General features: G+C 41.0%; 1 protein-coding gene across 2 annotated transcripts in view; it reads right to left on the bottom strand.

The window, feature by feature from the left end:
* Positions 1 to 21,792, bottom strand: part of LAMA3 (laminin subunit alpha 3) — a 268,973-nt gene that overhangs the window by 105,772 nt on the left and 141,409 nt on the right. For both annotated transcript variants that reach the window (XM_046025313.1, XM_046025314.1), the window contains 8 exons: positions 21,207 to 21,304; positions 20,572 to 20,725; positions 9,830 to 9,990; positions 5,936 to 6,044; positions 4,711 to 4,808; positions 3,081 to 3,222; positions 648 to 774; positions 419 to 558 (listed from right to left, as the gene is read on the bottom strand). In XM_046025313.1, coding sequence (XP_045881269.1) covers positions 419 to 558; positions 648 to 774; positions 3,081 to 3,222; positions 4,711 to 4,808; positions 5,936 to 6,044; positions 9,830 to 9,990; positions 20,572 to 20,725; positions 21,207 to 21,304 — 1,029 coding nt within the window. The remainder of the gene's footprint in view (positions 1 to 418; positions 559 to 647; positions 775 to 3,080; positions 3,223 to 4,710; positions 4,809 to 5,935; positions 6,045 to 9,829; positions 9,991 to 20,571; positions 20,726 to 21,206; positions 21,305 to 21,792) is intronic.

Below are 21,792 nucleotides of genomic sequence, written 5' to 3'. Positions count from 1 at the left end.
ATATGTGGACAAAAGGAAAAAGAAATCAGTGAAGAAGCACTAGAGAAAGGGGGAACACAATGAGAGAAAGCAGATACAGAAGCCCAAAAAGGAAAGTTTCAAGAGCAAAGGAAGAGTAAATTCTTTAGAAAGAGAACAGTCAGGTGAGGAGCGAGGAGGGGCTGAAGCAGAGCGAGACCCTTGTTCACCAGAGCTTCCTGCCAGGGAGTTTTTCCTTCCTACTCACTTATCCATTCTTCCAATTTCCCTTGACCTTAATTGTCACCTGCTTTTTGCAAAAGGTAGCTATGAAATTTAAACATTTTTCTATAAGACTTCAATTCCTTGGAAGAATTATTATCACGAGCCAAACAGGCACCCAGAACGGCTGATCAAGGCAAGCACATGAAGAGCAAGCTGAGGGAGAAGCGAACCGTACCAATACTAGGGACTTTCCTTCTGGAACCTTCAAGGTCACAGCCACCTCTGGCTTGGAGATGTCAAACTCAACTTGATCTTCAGCAATGACTTGGTCCCGGCAGCCAAGCACATGGGGGCAAAAAGAGGCACGGAAGACACCTGCAGGCAGAGCGAGACAGGAGCTCCTGTCATGGTCCTGTGAGGCCAAGCCCGGCTTGCAGCTATGGCCCCTGCTCCCTGACACTCACCAGGCCACGGCCGCCCTCCGTCCACAAAGACCTGTGTGGGAAATGCTGGGTGTGCTGGTTGATAAAAATGGATGACAATGACATATCGGCCTAGGCGTGGTACAAGTCCTCGCAGGGTCACTTCGTTCTGGGTAGAAAAAAAGAGGATAAGGAAAACTCAAGTTGCAGAGCTATGAACATCTAGAGTTTGAAAACAAAAACCCTCTAGATATTTCCCCAAGTGAAATGAACACCTATGGTCACATAAAACTTTCCCTTGAGGGCGCCTGGGTGGCTCAGTGGGTTAAAGCCTCTGCCTTCGGCTCAGGTCATGATCCCAGGGTCCTGAGATCGAGCCCCACATCGGGCTCTCTGCTCCACAGGGAGCCTGCTTCCTTCTCTCTCTCTGCTTGCCTCTCTGACTAGCTGTGATTTCTCTCTGTCAAATAAATAAAATATTAAAAAAAAAAAACTTTCCCTTGAATGTTTACAGTAGCACTCTTTTGTAATCAGAAATACTGGAAACAAACCAAATAACCCGCAGCTCAGAATGGATGAACCAACAGTGTAGTCAGCCATTAATGATGCTGGAGGGAGTGTAATTTGGTACAATCATTTCGATAAACTGTCTGGCGGCTTTTACCAAAGTCAGACATGTCACTGAGCAATTGTACTGTTAGGTACATGCCCAACAGAAATGCATAATGTTTGCCAAAAGGCTGTGCAAGAGTGTTCCCAGCACTTACATATCACGTGGAATAACCAAGAGAGAAAGAGTCAGACTCCATTTTGGATGTTTGACTGACAGGTGTCAAGCCCCATCACTCGTCTTTAATCTTCTGCCCCACACCTGCACAAGCCGGTAAGAAGGCCCAGGAGCCCATCCCTTGGCACAGGGAGGAAGTTCAAGCCAAACTAATTCTAGCCCATGGGAAGGGGGTCCTCATCTTGCCCTCCTCCACTTCCCCTCACCCCTGCCCAACCACAGTGAAAAGCAGAGTTTGCCCCAACTTTTGCTCAGGCTTGAGTGTGAGCCCTGCTCTCTCCAGAAAACTTCACTGTGAGATATGTCTTTTCAAACGCTCAAAAAAAAAAAAAAAAAAAAAAAAAAGAAAAGCAGCAGCAATAAAAAATGATCTTCATCTTTCTGATGAGAACCTTGACTTGAAGAAGGCAAATAATTTGAGAAAGGCCATGTTCTAATTTAAGAGCAAAACCAGGACTAGAATTCCCTTGTCATGATTTCAGTTCATTTCCCCCTATGAATCTGGGTGGACTTCCCCATACAGGCTCTTATTAAATTTTCTCTCTCAGATCCTATTAATTTTCTTTTTTTTTTTTTTTTTTTTAAAGATTTTTTATTTATTTATTTATTTATTTGACAGAGAGAGAGGTCACAAGTAGGCAGAGAGGCAGGCAGAGAGAGAGGAGGAAGCAGGCTCCCTGCAGAGCAGAGAGCCCGATGCGGGGCTCGATCCCAGGACCCTGAGATCATGACCTGAGCCGAAGGCAGCAGCTTAATCCACTGAGCCACCCAGGCGCCCCAGATCCTATTAATTTTCTAACTTGATGCAATGGGAAGGGACATGAGCCATCCTCTAGGACTGAAAGGACACCATATCATCAGGGCAAATACTAAGTCCTGCAATTTCATAGTTTACAGTGAAAAAAATTCAGTCAGTCCCTTACTATATTTCATCTTCATGCTATCGATTTTGTTTTAAAGATTTTATTTTTTTATTTGACAGACAGAGATCACAAGTAGGCAGAGAGGCAGGCAGAGAGAGAGGAAAGGAAGCAGGCTCCCCACTAGGCAGAGAGCCCGATGTGGGGCTTGATCCCAGGACTCTGGGACCATGACCTGAGCCAAAGGCAGAGGCTTTAACTCACTGAGCCACCCAAGCTCCCCCATGTTATCGATTATTAATTAATAAATGTTTATTGAGAAATTCCTGCCTCTAAAGCATTTTGCTGGTATAGTTGGGGACGCAAAACATCTATTAGCCAGAGCAGCTTTCACAAGTGCTTACATGCCACCTTGGGAAGACAAGTGATCATCTCAACAATGTTACACAGCAGTAGCCCATGAAATTGTGACCTATCACAAAATGGGCCACAAAAAGTTGCCAAATGACTGAGTGGACAAAGATACAGACAGGAAAGGGAACATCAGGATGGGGCAGTCATAGACAGGAATAGCCAGATGCCCCACATCCAGGATTCTCCACAGTTGAGATCAGAGGTCCCCAAACTTCAGGGGCATCCAAATCCCTTGGAGGGTTTATTAAAACACAGACTCCTGGGCCCCGCCTCCAGAGTTTTTGATTTGGTAGTTCTGGGGTGGGCTTGTAAACATATATGTCTAACAAGTTCCCAGGTGATGTGGATGCTTCTGGTAAGGGCCACACTTTGAGAACCATAATTTAGAAACAATACACTTGAGGGGAGCCCCACCTGTGGCACCTTCAAGACGACTCCAGTAACATCAGCAGAAGGCAGAGGATCCTGGGGCAGGAAAGGGGAAGACTCACCACTTGGGACATCCAAAATCAAGGCTGTTGGAGGAGTTTCAGGGACCAGAGAAACACAAGAGGCACTGAAAAAGAAAAAAGAATATTAAAAAACAACCAAAAATGGAAGAACTGTCCATTGGTGAAAATAGCAACTGTGAGCATAAGGCTGTGTGACATCGACAGGACCTAGTCTCAGGAGAACCACAGGACTGTGGAGGGATCTTTATACAAAGACACTCAGTGTAGTCAACTGCCAAGTGTTTTCTGGCAAACCCACTCAGTACAATGAGCCAAAGCAGAAAGATAATCTTAATTTTTTTAAATTTTTTATTTATTTCTTATTTTTTTATAAACATATAATGTATTTTTATCCCCAGGGGTACAGGTCTGTGAATCGCCAGGTTTACACACTTCACAGCACTCACCATAGCACATACCCTCCCCAACGCCCATAACCCCACTCCCCCTCTCCCAACCCCACCTCCCCCCAGCAACCCTCAGTTTGTTTTGTGAGATTAAGAGTCACTTATGGTTTGTCTCCCTCCCGATCCCATCTTGTTTCATTTATTCTTCTCCTATCCCCCTAACCCCCCATGTTGCCTCTCCACTTCCTCATATCAGGGAGATCATATGATAGTTGTCTTTCTCTGAGATAATCTTAATTTTGATAGAGAGAGAAACTTATAGAAACTTTCCCTTCTAGAACTACAATTCATGTTAAATGGGGTCAATGCCATGAAACATTATTATTCATTTCTAAACATAAACATCGCCATAAAATCATATAAAAACAAAGAAGGCAAATGCACATTTCTCTTAGGCACAGATTTCTTTTAGGCCCAGATGTCACTGTCTTGGTAGCTTCTTCTTTTTTTTTTTTTTTTAAAGATTTATTTATTTGACAGATAGAGATTACAAGTAGGCAGAGAGGCAGGCAGAGAGAGAGAGAGAGAGAGAGAGGCGGAAGTAGGCTCCCAGCTAAGCAGAGAGCCCGATGCGGGGCTTGATCCCAGGACCCTGGGATCATGACCGGAGCTGAAGGCAGAGGCTTTAACCCACTGAGCCACCCAGGCGCCCCTGTCTTGGTAGCTTCTAGAGCCTTAACCATATGCCTAAGATTTCACGACTGTGTCTATAAATTATTTTTGAATCTACAACAAAACAACCCTCCTGAAACCTCAATAATCACTCGTCAGCTAATCCTCATAACACAGAGATGAGATGGGTCATTATTTTCATGGTTTTTTAAATGAGGAGTCTCAGACACTGTGATTAAAGGATTGGAGCAAACTGAGTCTTTGTGGGGGCTCAGAACAGCCGCAGGAACTTCTCTTGAGGGAAAAGCTTACCCATTCCACCCAGTGGCTACTGCGTCAGCTTCCTGACATTATGGAATCCTGGAAAGACTACTGGGGGAAATGATTTGGCTCATTTTTTATTTTAACCAATCATCAGCCTTTAGTACCTTGGCCTACGATCCCTTTTGAAGTTAAGCATAAAGTCACAGCCTTACAAGCATTGTAGTACCACTCAGAGCACAGACAAGGGAGAAAGGAAGGAAACCCCATTACCTTTGATTAACATAACCCCCGTAACTGGCAATGCATTTGACTTGAGGTCTCAAATATTCAGTTGAGAATTCTTCAATGGGTATGATACAAATTTGATGCTGTTGAGCAAATACAGTGCAAAAAGGTAACATCGCGGTTATCAGCAAAGTCAGCAGTAACAGTCAAACATATTCTTAAAAAAGCTGTTAAGTAAAGAAATTACAATTGCTATTTTAAAGTAGAAAAAAACTGCAGAATGGCACTCCCTATGGCATCCTTATGTGCAACAACCCTTTTTAGCATTACACAGGATCGCTGGCCGAATGTTCTTGGGATAGTCACATGAATAAATAAAATTATGACATTCAAAAACAACTCCGTCTGTGACTTCAGGTGCCTGTTTTCCTCTCCTGCCTTGGGCTGATGCTGGCTCTTCAGACCCATTGGCAGGGAGAGGCGGGATGTGGCAGGCAGCTAGGGAGCCTGCTGTTCAGAGCCTGTTGTCTGTAACTCCTGCTAAAACAATCTTTCTGAATAGAGGATGACCTGATTCTCAGGCACATTTGGACTTCATTAAAGGAAGTGTCTCCAGAACTAGTTTTTGAGTCACACAAGAGACTCAATACATTTTATTTTAATCCAAACTGTATTATCAGCTTGATCACAAACCTATTCAGTAACAACAAAACTTTTTATTGAACACCTACTATAGGCCAGGCACTAAGACTAAGGGATCCTAGAAGACCAGGATGGCGAATACCCCTGCTCTCATGGAGCTTATATCCTAGTTAGACGTCCGAATGACATCAGACTATCTCAGTAAGGGCAAACTTATGCTTAAAAGATGAAGACTCAGCCCTGTTATAATTCCCAAAGATGAAGAGGTTAGATTTGCTCAGATTGTTATGTTTAAAAAGACAGTCACAATTTTAAAAAGAAAGCCTTAAGCTATTATATAATTTATGTAATAACTTCTAAAAACTCAATTCCAGATAATTCTGAAGAGAAGGCTCAAAGTTTTTAATATTGTCCAGCATGAATCTTTAAAACACATTAGAACATGCTGGCCTAGCATTTCCCAAAGTGTCATATGTGCTTAATATCAGCAGTGACAGGAAGTTGCTTCATACTTAGATAATCCACTTTATAGGTGGAATACAAACCCCGCCAAAATTTCTCTAAGTTTTAAAATATAGAGATATCACCAAAATGCTCCTAAAATTCAAAGGGCAAAACAGACGCATACCAGAAGGAATAGGGCCCTGCGTGCTTTGAGCCGAATGCCCGCATCTGTCAACAGCTCATAGACGGCGAGGCGACTCCTGCCATCAGTCACAACACTCCGGCAGAGGACACTGTAAGAGGAAAGAGAGTTCTTAGCCTGACTCCTCTGGTCTCCCTGACCTCGTGCCTCCCTATGGGGTAGTTGGTGGCTCTTCTGTTTCTCCTGTTTATAACTAGGTCACTGACAGTGAATTTTCTGGCACAATGCGTTCTAGAGAGACGCAGTCCACAATCAATACAAGAAAAAGAAGCTTCTGACTGTGGCTCATCTCAGGGCTAAAGGCCTTGCTCACTTTTTCCACCCAGCTTTATGCAATACTTGGTCTAGTCATTGGGAGAAAAAATCCCAGGGTCAGTAATGTCTGATATTGTGCACCTGGGTGGCTCAGTTAAGTGACTCAGTGAAGTGACTGCTTTCAGTTCAGGTCATGACCCTGGAGTCCCAGGATCGAGTCCCACATCGGGATCCCAGCTCTGCAGGGAGTCTGCTTCTCCCTCTGACCTTCTACCCTCTCATGCTCTCTCTTACTCTCTCTCTCAAATACATAAGTAAAATTTAAAAAAATTAATGTCTGATCTCCAAGATACAACCTTCGTGGAGATTTATCAATATTGTTAGTACTGTCGGTGACTAAAGTTGCCTATCGGCCTCACCATGATTGACAACATAACACACCCCGTCAGCGTTGGGGCTGGCCTTACTCCAGTCACGACTAACCAGAATTTGCCATTGGAAGCTCAGTCTGCTCCACTCACGCTTCCTTCCTCCTTGTACCAGCTGCACTCCTTCCTTCTACCCCATCAGGTGAAATATGGAGTTCAGGAACATTTAAAAGTTCACGGTTTGAAACCAAAGAATACACTCTAATGGTAAAACCCATTGAAGAAGTATTTTTGGAGGAATGTTTCTGACTTCATATTCTGTAGCCACTTTTCTGTCTGTAAATGCAATTTGGAAACTAGTTTGGAGGCAAACTAAAAGAAATGACCGTCTCTGGGAAATGTTTGAAATAATTTATGCAATGTCTTTTTTGTAAGGATTAAAACGAGATAGTATGATAAAGAGCCATAGTTAGAAACTCAAAGAACAGCTGTTTTCTTTTTCCTTTTGAGCACTTGTGTGTGTGTGTGTGCCTATGTGAAATTAAAATGCATTCCTTTTGGTTCAAGCACAATCCTGGGAGTTAAATATATTAGGTGATTCACTTGGATTTAGTTTTATCCATATCCTTTTAAAATTCTTACTAAGAATATACTAATGATAATAACTGGATTGAATTAATCTCGAGTGAACCTCTCTCACAGAAGGGCGATCAGATTTATCACAACACTGTTCTGAAAGTGGTACTTTAATTAGCACCACTACTCTTCTGTTGGGATATTTTTTAATATAACCCCATTAGAACTCACTTGAGAAAAGCTGGGAAAGATTCAACCCTCAGCAGGAGAAGCTGCAATGTTGAAAGGGCCTGTCATTTGAAATAGGCTTTGATGGGTCAAATATTTTCCAATTGTACCACATTTTTGGACCACAGTACTTACAGCCTGTTCATGTTCACTTGTCCACATGACAGCTAAAGTAGAGATGGAGGAAATATTTTAGACTAGTGAAACCATATCATGGGACATTCCCGGAAATAGTTAAATACAATAAAAGGGAGTCCTAGTCTAATACAACCCTGTCTTGGTATTCTAATGTCCCCGGTGAAGAAGAACTTGGTGCTGTCATGTCCAGAGTCAAAGTGATCTCCAGAATACCACACAGTTGTCTGCCCCAAATGCCATTCAGACAGACGTCTTGAAACCAGGATTATGGCTTACAGAATCCTGGAACAGTGCCCTTTTTTTCTTTAGCTTTGAAACCACTCCTCTGCTTGGTCTAGATGTTCTCAGCCTCTTCTGAGATGGGTCAGAGAGCCACCAGGGACATTAAGAGTGTTTCCTCCTGGGCCCTTAGCCATCACCACCTTGTATCCTATGGAGAATGGATCAAGCGACATAATTTGGAAGGTGGAAGGAGTCAGAGGGCTGAACCAGAGGGTGCACAGAACCTGGAGAAGCCCTGCCCCAGCCCTGTGGCCAAAAATCTCCAGGACTCGGGTGGTGAGGTGACCCACTTGCCTGGGAGTGTACATTCCAGTGGTTGCTGATGTCATCCACAGATGAAACTAACATTTTCAGATAATGACAAAATATTCTGGGGAAATTTTTTGCACCATTAAAAATCCAAATATATATGTATGTGTGTGTATACACACACACACACATTTTATCATCACCCCAGAGAGAAGAGCTGACTAGATGTTTTTTTAAAGATTCTTTTTCTTTTTTTAATATTTTATTTATTTGACAGAGAGAAATCACAACTAGGCAGAGAGACAGGCAGAGAGAGGGGAGGAAGCAGGCTCCCCGCGGAGCAGAGAGCCCAATGCGGGGCTCAATCCCAGGACCCTGAGATCATGACCTGAGCCGAAGGCAGAGGCTTTAACCCACTGAGCCACCAAGGCGCCCCTTTTTTAAAGATTCTTAAAAGAAGCCCTCACAGTTTCCTTTTTAGGGTTGCTAAGAGCATGATGTTAATTCAATACCATTTAAGACTCATAAAAGTTTCCATTCTAAGCTTCTAAAAGTAACTCTTTTCATAACTTCTTTGATTTGCAAAACAGGGAAAAATGTCCAACTACATCAGGTCATTCAGAGTTTGACAAAAAGCCATAGGCAAGTCATGGAAACAAAATGTGTAAGGCCTTGGCCAAGAACTAGGTAGGTTACTGGAGCTCTCCACTTGCTGTCTGAAGACATTGACTCCTGGAGCCATTCATTATAAAATTAATTTCATTTTGAAAGTACCCCTTGCACAGATTCTTTAATTAAAGCATATTATGGGGACACCTGGGCGGCTCAGTGGGTTAAAGCCTCTGCCTTTGGCTCAGGTCATGATCCCAGGGTCCTGGGATCGAGTCCCACATTGGACTCTCTGCTCAGCAGGGAGCCTGCTTCCTCCCCTCTCTCTGCCTGCCTCTCTGCCTACTTGTGATCTCTGTCAAATAAATAAATAAAATATTTTTTAAAATAAAGCATATTATGGACATTTGCATAGATCTTGAAATAGTATGCAAAGAAAACAATTTTTTTTATTATTTTTTAAAGATTTTATTTATTTGACAGAGATCAGAAGTAGGCAGAGAGGCAGGTAGAGAGAGAGAGGGAGAGAGAGAGAGAGAGAGAGAGAGGAGGAAGCAGGCTCCCTGCAGAGCAGAGAGCCCGATGTGGGACTTGATCCCAGGACCCTGAGATCATGACCTGATCTGAAGGCAGAGGCTTAACCCACTGAGCCACCCAGGCGCCCAAGAAAACAATTTTTAATAAATCTTTGTCAAAGTTCTTGGAAGAGAGTAACTAAATCAGGGTGAATTTTTAAATCTTTGGTTAATTATTTTTCACCTGATGATCATCAAACATTAATTATTCCTAGTTTCTGCAGGGCGTGTTGTGAAGGCAGTTGTGACAGACTCTTTTCTTTTTCCCGTGCACCCATGTGCTCTACCCAGCATTTGAGGCAAGAGCACTGAGCTCCCTGCACCGCGCAGGGCTGTGGTGGCTTCATGGGAATCTGAGCCAAAGTAGCAAGCAGAACACACAGCTTTTCAAGAAGATGCAACATTTTCAAGCTGTCCACAGAGAAGCAACCCAATACCACACTGGGGGTGAAACCTGAAAGCACAGTCTTCTGCTCAGCTTCAAGATCGGCCTCAAAAAGGAAACAACTTCCCAATCCAGATAAAAACCAGAGTTCCAAAGGCTGACCTCCCGATCATTCCAGGACAAAGGAATCCCCCAGGACAGGATTGGTTACCTGTACTTGCAGCTGTAGATGTTCACCTGGCCTATCAGGACAGACCCTGGGCTCTCCATGTGCACATCAACAACCGACAACTGGTCTACTTCCGTGGAATACTGGAGCACGACCACGTAGTTGCCAACCTGCGGGACCCGCAGCCGCAGGTACAGCTCCACCTGTCAGAGAGCCCAAGCACGTGGATGTGAAATGCACTGCGCGCGTTTACAGAGCAACAGTGAAACCAGGGCTGAGCAAACACCTGGAAGTAGTGTCATAGGTTATCATAGTAAGAAACGGGGTCCTCTAGGTAGGAATGCCAGATAAAATACAGGGTGTGCCGCTAAATTTGAAATGCAGACACACAATACACATAACTATTGTTTGCACGTTAAATTGAATGCGGCATTCATATCTTTATTTTCTAAACCTGGCAACCCTACTTATTGGGGCTTCTACTTTTTCACCTATATATTTGCCTTGTTTCTCAAGGCAAAAGACACTCTAAAACTTGAGGTAAACAGGTATCTCCAGCAGATGATAAAAAGAATGGAAATCTGACTTGAGGCTCTTTTGCTGTTCTTCAATTTAAAAAATGAACTTAAAACTTTGTGGTTGCAGATAATCAGAAGTGATACATGCAGCCCACTTCTGGGACGATAGCTAATAAGAGTTTGGTTTTCATACTTCCAAACCACTGTCCATGTCTGAAAATGCACATGCATTTTTTTTTTTAAGAAATACTGCTCATAGTAGGCAATCATGGATGCTTTCGTACATCACAGCACAGCTGAGTAGCTCCGACAGAGTCCATATGACCCTCAAAGCCAAAAATATTTACTATCTGGCTTTCATCCCCTACCCCCCCAAAAAATGCCCATGCCTAGTTAGGAGCTTGGAGTCTGGAATCATACTGCCTCCAGCTGCATGACTGTGAACAAGTTACTTAATGTCTATATGCCTCAGTATTCTCCAGTGTACAAATGAAGATAAAAATAGTATCTACCTTTTAAGATTATCATGAGGATTAAATGAATTAATATGGGAAGAACTCTCAGAAAGGTATGTGTCATGTCACAAATACTAAACACTGATGATTATAATTGTAATTATTGCCTTTTGCCATGACTTGCTTTTTTTACTCTAGTATTTTCTCTGTTTATAGCAGGTACATGCAGAGAAACTTCATTTTCTTAATGGCTTCCTACCATTCCATAAATCAATCATAAAGTGATTTATTTAACTAATCCCCAATTGATGGACACTTAGGTTGCCTCTAATTTACATATTAGAGAGATATATAATATATATTATTATAAATTATATAATTTATATAATATAAATTTAATAAATCATAAATATAATATATAAATTATTTAAACATAATTATAATAATATATTATTATAATATATTACATTACATATAAATTATGTAATTTATATATTATAATAAATATAGGTTATAAATTATATAATTTATTATATGTAATATATAATTTATATGTGTATATATGTACATTATAAATTATATAATTTATATAGATGTATCTATATGTGTACCATCATATAGCTTTATATGTTACATGGGAAAAATATATATATATATATGCATATCCTTAGGCTAGTATTTCTGTAAGATTCCTAGGAGTAGAATTGCTGAGTCAAAGGATAGGTGCATATTGAATGTCTGAGCCAATATTAGAACTACATTCTATACAGTTTAACTCTCTCCAGTCTGTAAGCTCAGGCCCAGCCAAGCTTTACCACACTTAATTAAAATCCTCCTGCTCCTTGCCTTCAGGAAATTCACACTTACTGTTCTCTCTGCACAGCCCTGAGCCACACAACTAATATTTTCCACAGAGATTTTTCTATCACTTATATAATAGAAAGACTTCCCTCAGGGGGAAAAAAAGTGAATTATCCACACCACTTTTCCACTCTGTTACAGAGTGAAATACGGGTCCATGTTCAGAGGTTATTACCAGCGTTTCTCCCCTGGGCATCTCCAGAAAAGAGTTTGTCTGTTTTCACCCACCATAAAGCACACACAGGCAGCCAATGATGTATTCACTTTTCTCCCAGAAGTTATTATTGGCTGCCAGTTTTATAACAGCACTCTATTATAAATTTATATTGTTCTTTCCACTCTAAGTCCTATAGATTGATTTTTTGGAAGACTTGTAGGAAGGCTTTTGAATACATCTGTTGGTAAAAGGAGGCTTTGAGAAACTCAAATAAAAGACAAATGATGGCAAATGGAAATTTTACTAGTTGCTGTTTGTTACCAGTTATTTCTATATTCCTAGTAAAAGGGAACTTCAGTGTCAAGCTGGAAGGTTCCTTTTGGTTTTATGGCATAGAACTGCCCTTACCTCGTTATGAGTGTTTCAAGATAAAGACATAAAAGGTGGGCATATCAAATCTGGTGCTTACACAAAGCTAAGAGGGATGATTAACACATATGATGTCAAAATGAGTCTTCAAAATGATTTGGTCAACCTCTTATTAAACACCTACTGTATGCCAGCTCCCCTGTTGGGTTTATATGATGGGAAACAAGACAGATTTAGTCTCTATCCTTCAATCAAATACTTAGATTATTAGATCAACACAGGATGAAATTACATGTATGACAAATGTTCTGACGAGGCGGGCAGGGGGCTGCTTGAGAAGGCCAGGAAGACTAGGGAAGGGGGGAGACTTCCTGAAGAAACAACTTAGCTGAGTGCTGGAGGATGAGGAACAGGCCCCTAGGTGAGGGAGGAGCATTGAGGCAGAGGGAACAAGCTGCAGTAGGAGGTTACCCTGTCACGTACCCGCTGTACGGTAGCAGATATGCAGTCCAAGAGACTGAAGGCAGGCCACCGTGGCCGGGAACAGAGAACAAGAAGAGCTGTGATAAAACTGGGAGGTAAGAGGGGTAGCCTTAGAGATCGTTAAAATCTTTTGACTCTATCCTAAAATCAATAGGATGCTATTGAAATTTCCCAGTTGTATATGGATGAGGATGGGGTGAGAGGGTCCAGGATGATTGGATATTTCTATCAACACAAGTATGCTGACAATTGTATGGAGTCAATATTGGGAGATGCAATGGCAAGAGCTGGTGTGAGTGAGCTAATTAGGAGGTTACTGCCGAGATCCTTATGAAAGATTTCATGTACTGGGCAAGAAGGATACATGGAGAGAAGTAGAAACATTTAAGAAAAGGTTGGGATGCACACTCAGAGATGGGTTGTCTTCGGTGAGGGGGAGAACAGAGGAAGTCATGGTTGACCCTAAGGATTCTGATTTATACAATTAGATGGATGGTGGTACCATTTACTTAGGTAGGGACACTAAAATGTAATTTGAGATCCCTCTGAGACACCTAAGAGATAATATCAGGAAGTTGGCTATGCTCTTCTGCACCTAAAAGGACAAGTATGACCAGACATACCAATTAGGTAGTTATCTATGTAGAGTTGGTATCTATCACAACAGGCAGGGAGGAGGCTGCTTAGGGAAAGAATATAAAGTAAAAAGACAAAGGCTAAAACTGAGCCTGAACAAATTCTAATATCCAATGGCTAGACAGAGGTTGAGCCTGTAAATGATATTCTGAGGAAGCAGCCAGAGAGGAAGGAAGAGATCCAGACCACTCTTAAATTATGGAAAACAAGGTGCAAGAGTATTTTAAGATGTGAGGGGTGTTCAACAAGTACTGAAAGCTTTTGAGAAGTTAAATAGGTGAATAGGCGAGGAATGAAAACTATCTGTTGGATTTAGTGAAAAGAACATAATTGGAAACCCTGGGAAAGAAAGAAAATATAGGAAGAAAGGAAGGAAGGAAGGAAGGAAGGAAGGAAGGAGGCCAGACTGGTGTGGGTTGAGGTGTGAATGGAAGTGAAAGAATTAGAAACAGTGTAGAATTGTCTAATTCTCTGGAGAAGTTTGGTTGTGAAGGAGGGAAGCATTATGGCTGAGAGACTGTGGGAATAGAAAGGAGGGTTTTAATAAAAAGGAAGATAGAATTTAGCATCTTTAAAATGTGACAGCGACTTCCAGTTCATGGTGTAGTGAATTCACATTTTCTGCACCCCTTCTGCTCCAAGAGACAGCAACTATGGATAAAATGTTTTGAAAGGAAAACAAAAAGATATGTTTGAGATTAAAAGTGATGGAATGTAAGTAAAAGAAAAACTCAAAATGCACTGAGGCTGAAGCCCAGAGCCTGTTGTCCTCCAGGTCTGGAAGAATGCTATTTTGGTCAGCAGCTCAGTTCATGCAGAGTAAAGAAAACAAAAGATGCCTCATGAGACAATGGTTAGATTCAGGCTCATTTTCTGAAGGCAAAGGTAAGGGTTCCCTCAAATCATGAAAAGCTGAAAAAGTTGCTGACAATCTGCCACTTAGATTTCAGCATTTTAAGAAGCTGTTGAATTCAATCAAATTTGAATTTGATCAAATATCAAAGATGTAGCCTCATGACCAAGAACTGATTTAAGCCACCCACTGACTCAGTGCCTGAATCTGTGCTCACACTAGTATCACAGCAATAGAAGTGGCACATTGTAATGCTTACCTCTGAGCTAAGGGTCCAGCGGACTGGTAAAACATTGCAAAACTATGAAGCTGAGACAAATATAAAGGGAGATGATAAAAACCTTCCATTCAAAATAAGCCAATAAGCCTGCAAACAAGATAAGCCTCCAAAACACAAAAAGAAATCTAATGCCAGAAATAGGCAATGATATCATCAATCAGAAGATGAGTTTACTTCAGATGAAATGAATTTTATAGGACAGTCTGATAAAGACTTTAAAATGAATATACTGGTCCTTAATCTGAAATCTTCAAACTTGGAAAAGGAAATTATTTTGCATCTTGTATGGTGGCAAAAGCTAATCTCACCTAACCAATCAACACTTGGTGGCAAAATATGACTTGAACTAAGTCCATGTATACGGTCTTCATGTATTTCTCTTGGAGTGCCTATTCATGCTTTTCACTGGAGAAATATTAACATGTTTGGTTTAGGGGGTTGGCCAGGACACTCTTGGAGATGGGGTGTGTGTGTGTGTGTGTGTAGAAAATCTTAAAAATTCTTAATTCTGAAACATACCTGCCTCCAAGGGCATTAAGATACTAAAAAATATAAATGAAAGAGTAATCTCTTTAAAAAGTAAACAAAGTTGGGGCACCTGCGTGGCTCAGTGGGTTAAAGCCTCTGCCTTCGGCTCAGATCAGGATCCCAGGGTCCTGGGATTGAGCCCTGAATCAGGCTCTCTGCTCAGCAGGGAGCCTGTTTCCCCTCCCCTCTCTCTGCCTGCCTCTCTGCCTCTTGTCATCTCTGTCTGTAAAATAAATAAATAAATAAATAATCTCTAAAAGTAAACAAAGTTATGAAGCTAAATTGACAGAAATAAAGCAAGGAAAAGTAAATATGAGTAAGCGCCAGTTAGAAATCTTTGAGATTAACAGTATAAATTAAACTGAATCAATAGGCTAGATAAAATCTAGACTGGAGAGAATGAAACATTCATCTATTCTGAGGAAGTCTTGAGTAATTAACCCACCAAGTAGCCAAAGAGACAAGAGATATAAAAATATGAAAGAGCAGTTTGGAGATAGATTATGAGGCTCCAAGACTCATCCAGTCTAATTTCCAGAAAAGAAAAATGTAAGAAATGGCACCAAAATTACACTTGAAGTGATAACATATGAGAATTTCCCAGGATGAAAGACATGAATCTTCATTCTGAAAGTGTACCTGAGGACTAAGTAGATAAATAAAAATAAATCTACACCTAAACATACCATAATGAAACTTTAGAACGTCACAAATAAAAGTCCATCCGAGGATTTCTGGTTAAACATGGTGGATTAAGCACATATATTTACTGATCTTCCCTCTCAGAACTCCACAAAAATTAGAGTCAGGATTTAAAAATCATAAACACACAAAGAGAAAGAGAATAGGAAAGAGAAATAAAAACCCAACAGACCAGAGAAATCAACAAAATTTTGGAAGCTGGAAAGCAGATGAATGTCAACTAATTAGACCAGAGAAAGCTGAAACCTAAGTGTCTGTGTGTGTGTAGAGCTGGGGTGAGGGTTGGAAGAAAAGACTGAAGTAATCTCCCAAAGCATAAAACAAGATCAAGAGATTTTAAATGTTGATTAAGGATAAAGAAATAAAGTATCGGGGCGCCTGGGTGGCTCAGTGGTTTAGGCCGCTGCCTTCGGCTCAGGTCATGATCTCAGGGTCCTGGGATCGAGTCCCACGTCGGGCTCTCTGCACTGAAGGGAGCCTGCTTCCCTCTCACTCTCTCTGCCTGCCTCTCTGCCTACTTGTGATCTCTCTCTGTCAAAATTAATAAATAAAATCTTTAAAAAAAAAAAAAAAAGAAATAAAGTATCAAAGAAATAACTCAAGAAATTTTCCCAGAATAATGGATAAAAGTTTCCAGGCTAAAAGGCTGAGAACCCGGCACATTGGCTGAAACACTATCTATATTAAGGCACATCCTTGTGATATATCAGAACATAAGAAACAAAAAAATGACCTCGAAGGCTTTAAGAAAGGAAAACCAGATTGCAATCAAAGCCCTGGGAACCACAATGTAACTTCTCAAGAACAGGACTTGAAGCTAGAAGTCAATGAGGAGACATTATCAAATTCTGGGGAGAAATGATTTCTAATCTGAAACCCTACATCTAACCAAAGTAAAAAAAAATCAGGATTCAGAGTAGAATAAAGATAGTTTCAGATATGCAAGTTCTCAACAACAAAAAAAGTAGCTCCTGTGTGGCCTTTCACAGGAAGCCTCTGGAGGATATAATCTACCAAAATGAGGAAGCAAAAAAAGGAAAAAAAATAAAAACAAAGAAAAAGAAGTTGAAGGAAGTCCCAACATTCAGAAAAAAGAAGATTCAATACAATGAAGATAAAAAAGAGAATATCTAGAATGGTGGGTGATGGGTGGTGATGGTGGTGATGAAAAATTTCATGAAATAGCTGTGCCTCAGGCTCAGAGACTATGTTCCAGGGTCAAGAAGAGAGATGAAAGACTCCGGGGGAGATACCTCCAAGAAGAAATGGAGAAGAGAAAAAAAGAAGAACGGAAAGGCAAAGAGAGGGAGGGTTGGTATGTGGTGTATTTAAATTAAGATGAAACTTACAATCTATCTGAAAGTCAGGGAAAAAGGGTAAAAATAAAATTTCTAGACAAAAACAATAAGTAGGAGATTGGTTTACAATGGATAAATAAGCATTCTAAAGGCTGTATTGTACAAAAGAAGAGATCAGAATTAATGAATAACTTTAGACCTTGTTGGAAAATATATACTTAAGAACATACTTTAACATATTAAGGGTAACCACTTAAATATTAGAAAACAATCTGTACCTATCAAACAAGCAGAAAGATAGAGAAAACTCTCAATCAAACAGAAGAAGAGGGCGCTCAGCTGGCTCAGTCAGTAGAGCATGTTACTCTTGATCTTGGGGCATGAGTTCAAGTCCCATGTTGACCCCAGATCTTACTTAAAAACAAACAAGCAAACAAAAACAAAAAACCAGAAGTAGGAAAATTATTTTTAAGAAGGTAAACTAAAAGCTAATAAACAGGTATGGCTGCTCTAGAAAACAGTATGGAGGCTCTTCAAAAAGTTAAAAATAGAGCTGTTCAGCTACTACTGGCAACTGCACTACTAAGTATTTATTCAAAGCATATAAACATAGTGATTTGAAGAGGGCATATGTATCCCAATGTCCACAATAGCCTAAATATAGAAAGAGCCCAGATGTCCATTGACAGATGAATGGATAAAGGAGATATGGGATGTGTGTGTGTGTGTGTGTGTGTGTGTGTGTGTGTACACAATGTTGAAGGAACTAGAGGGCATTATGTTAAGTAAAATAAGTCAGAGAAAGACAAATACGATATAATTTCACTAATATGTGGAATTTAGAAGTAAAATAAATGAACACAGGAGGAGGAAAGGAAAAATAAAATAAAATGAAAACAGAGAGGGAAGCAAACTATAAGAGACTCTTAACTATAGGAAACAAACTGAGGGTCAGGGGGGTGGGAGTGGGGGATGGGATAATTGGGTGATGGGCATTAAGAAGGGCACTTCATGGAATGAACACTGGGTGTTGCATGTAACTGATAAATCATTAAATTCTATCTCTGAAACTAAAAATACAGTATATGTTAACTAAATTGGATTTTAAAGAGCTAATAAAGTAAATTAAATGATAAAAGTCCAAATATGTCTGAAATCACAATAAATATAAATGGATTAAAATCACATTGTAAAACAGAGATGATCAAATTGAAATTATATATATATATGAATTTGTTTACAAGAGACAGAAGCTTGGTGTACAACAGTGTGATCTGACTTTAGAAGATGAGCTGTCTAGATTATCTTTCTCAGAAAAAATAAAGAAGGGAGACTCAGGTGGCAGTAAGTGCCAGAGCTAGGAGTTAACAAAGAAATGGGACCAGAGCAGACTTCATGGCACATGTGTGAGACAAAGAGCTATGAGTAAACAAAAAAAGTCATTTCATAGAAGGAGAGGTGAATAGGCAAACACATGGAGAGAAGCGAAGCCTTCTGGAAGAGCCAGGTAGCTCTGTCTCTCAAAGATTTCTGGGAGACCTGAATGTACTCAGTTCCTCCCCCCTGGAATCCTGCCAGACCTCCCTGTATCCTAGAAGAGGAAAAACTATTCATATGAACTAGACTTCTTAGTGGGTTGCTCTTTCGGCCCATGATGCTGACTAGAACATGTAATAGCAGTATGGCTAATGGTTACTGAGTGATCACTTGATCACAACAAGAGCCCCTCATGGATTATTTATTTAATAGTAACCATGAGGTAGCTACTATTCTTATCCCCATTTTGTATACTAGTAAATTCAGGCCTAGAGAGATTTTACAGCTAGTTACTGATGACCCAAGACATGAAGGCAGGCAGTTTCACTCCAGAACCATCTTGACCATGACACTACATATGGTTTCCAGAGGAAGGATTACTCTGTATTGCTCCAGGTGGCTAATGACGACCAAAAGTTAGCCTACCTCTAGAAGAAGTGACTCCTCTGTTGATTTAAGTATTCAACAGAGGCTAAGTGAATGTTTAATAAGGATAATTTAGAAAGGATTCCTTCACAGGAAGGGAAATCAAATGATTTCTATGACCTCTTCTAAAGCCATTAGTCTTTGAATTTTAGCACAATGATCCACTACAGCACTGTGCAATAGAACTTTCTGTGATAGCAAAAATATCCTATAATCTGTGTTTTCCGTTAAGGTGGCCACTGGACGTCTGTGATTATTGAGCACTTGAAATATGGCCAGTGCAATTGAGGAAATGGATGTTTACCTCTACTTAGCTTTCATTAATTTAAATTTATAGAAAGCACATGGGCTAGTCATTGCTGTACTAGACAGCCCAAGTCTGTAAGCATTTAGATACAATGGTAAAAACAGACTGTTAAATAAAACTGGACAGCCCAGGGCTTACTTTTATGCATCATGCAAATATGGCCTTGCCCAACACCTCAGTGCCGTGGCTCTGGGCTGAATCAGAGGCAAGGACACTTGCTGATGAGTCATTGGCATCATATCCTGGAGGCTGGCCCACTTCAACAGCACCTCCCTGCTGTCTGGGGAACACACACACTGTATGCGTGTGTGCATATTTAGGTCTGTATGTATTATATATGTACATATTGTGTGTGTATGTATGTGTGTGTGTGTACAGCATGTGTTGGGAGGGAAACAGCAGATTGTTAGAATGCAGTGGGAATGAGATCATTAGCTTTTCTTTATGCATATCTATATTGCTTTACTTGTTACAACAAGTACACACACATATATATTTTTTGAGAAACAAAATGAAATGAAGACTAAAGAAATATCCTTAAAATCCTATAACAGCTACCCTAGAAATGTTAGCAATATAGTTTACAAAAAGGTATACATCGAAATATTCAGTGAGAATTAATACCATATATGTTATCAGTCTATACATTCAAGCATGAACATTGGCCTCAAAAGGTACAAAACAGAGAATGTTGTAAAAAGTCGGGAATGGAAATACAGTAAAGGAAGTTGTATTTTGTTTTGGTTTTTTTTCAGTGTCTTTATTTTGAGGGCGGGTGCACTATTGTCCTTAGTGTTGATGTACAGGACTTCTAATCCAAATCTTAAATCAGTAGAGTCTTAAATTGTTCTGAGGTTTAAAACTCTGGGAAGAAAAGTAATGCCCAAACCTGTAGTAACCTGTCCTCTAAGCCACGAGGGAAGGGCCTTGGGATGCAGCAGTTCCAGATGTCTGAGCTCAAAGAAATCAGCCCTTACAAACTTCTTAGCCTGAGGGGCTGAACAGTCAGCGAGCAGTGCATCCTTTTAGGGTAAGCTGTGTAGTTTCTGGAGGCTGTTTAGAAAGATCTTGCCCCCAATCAGGTAGAGCAAGACACACCCTTATAAGTCTAGGGAATTAAAAAGGAGAGGATTCTGTGATTGCCCACGTTCCCTGCCCCGTCTAGAAAGTGCTCAAAGACAAACCATACTATGCTCAGTGGTGCGTACTGCCCAGCCACAGCCTGGATCAGAGAACTCAGTATACCTATAATTAACACCTCTGAGAAATCCTTTCAGGTTCTCCTGAATTTGAGAAGCAGCTGCGGCCAAGGGTTTTCAGCAGACACAGACGGGGAGGAGTAATAGCTTTGACAGTAAATAAAAGGCTGCCCCACCTCTCTCCCGCTGAGGTCCGCCATGACTGGGTGTGCGGGGGTGGGCTGCCTCACTGCCAAGGCTCTTGGCTCCCCATCAAGCAGGAAGTGTCTGGCCTCACAAGCCAGGGCACAGGGGAATCGGGTCACTGGCAAATGCTGGTAGAGCAAGCAACTTCAACAACGACAACAACAACAACAACAAAATAACAACAGTTACAACTGAGAACAAAACATAACATCAAAGTACATCCCCAAAGAACTCTCCCCGTTTCATTCACTCATCGTTCCTTCAACAAACTCCTACCATGTGCCTACTGTGGGAATCAGGCGGTAAACTGTCATCTGTGTGAATAATAAAAACAGAAAGGTCCATAAACCCATAAGCCCTCCCCCTCATCAGATGCTCGACCTTGAAGGTATTACTTGGTCAAGCATCCATATTTCCACAGGCTAGAGGGTGGGTGTCCCTCTAAATGCCAACTACAGGGTTCAAAGTGTTCTGTGAGACAGTCAATGGCCTCAGACAAAGACCACCATTAAACAATTATCCCATGCAACTTGCTGTGGTTGTGAAGATGAGACCTCTCTCAAATCCTTGCACCAAAGGTCCCTAATTCAGAGGACCCCAATGACGCCCCACTGCCCCTACTAACTTTTCTTGGAGTGGTCCTGAGTCGGCACACGGCTGGGTGACTGGCAGTTGCAGGGAGGAGGCCTCATAGTAGTCTCTGGGAAGCAGGACCAGGTAGTCCTAGGAAATGAAGACGAAGAGGACAATTACTCAGATGACGGTGGCCCTTCCTGAGTAATAAAACTATCAGGCATGGTTTGATTAGGTTGATGAGGTTAATAATAACCAGGTGAAGCTCGCTAAGTTAAACTGTCCCCAGCAGCTGCTTTGTTCCCCTCCCTGACTCCCCAAAACACACAAAGCAACTTGTCACAGGTGCTCCAAGCAGGAGAGATAAGCGTCTCAGGTGAACATGTTTGTATTCACAACTCAGGGGGGAGATTTTACCCCCTCTCCTGGACTGTGTATCAGTTCAAAAATAAACAAAGATAATAAACCCTCAACTGATAATCTGGTCCTTTGAAATACCGGTTGCTTTCATCACCACACATTGGAACACCGAACTGTGGATCGGGTATTTCAGCTTTTTATTTCCCCACCAAAGCAATGTTTGCCTGGCATGGTATTAAAAAAAAAATGTTTTGTGGTCCTGGTGAATCACAGGCTGA

This window comes from Meles meles, chromosome 12 (genome assembly GCF_922984935.1).
Source record: "Meles meles chromosome 12, mMelMel3.1 paternal haplotype, whole genome shotgun sequence".
Taxonomy (NCBI): Eukaryota; Metazoa; Chordata; class Mammalia; order Carnivora; family Mustelidae; genus Meles; species Meles meles.
The sequence above is the reverse complement of the archived record's forward strand: the minus strand, read 5'-3'. Positions and strand labels throughout refer to the sequence as shown.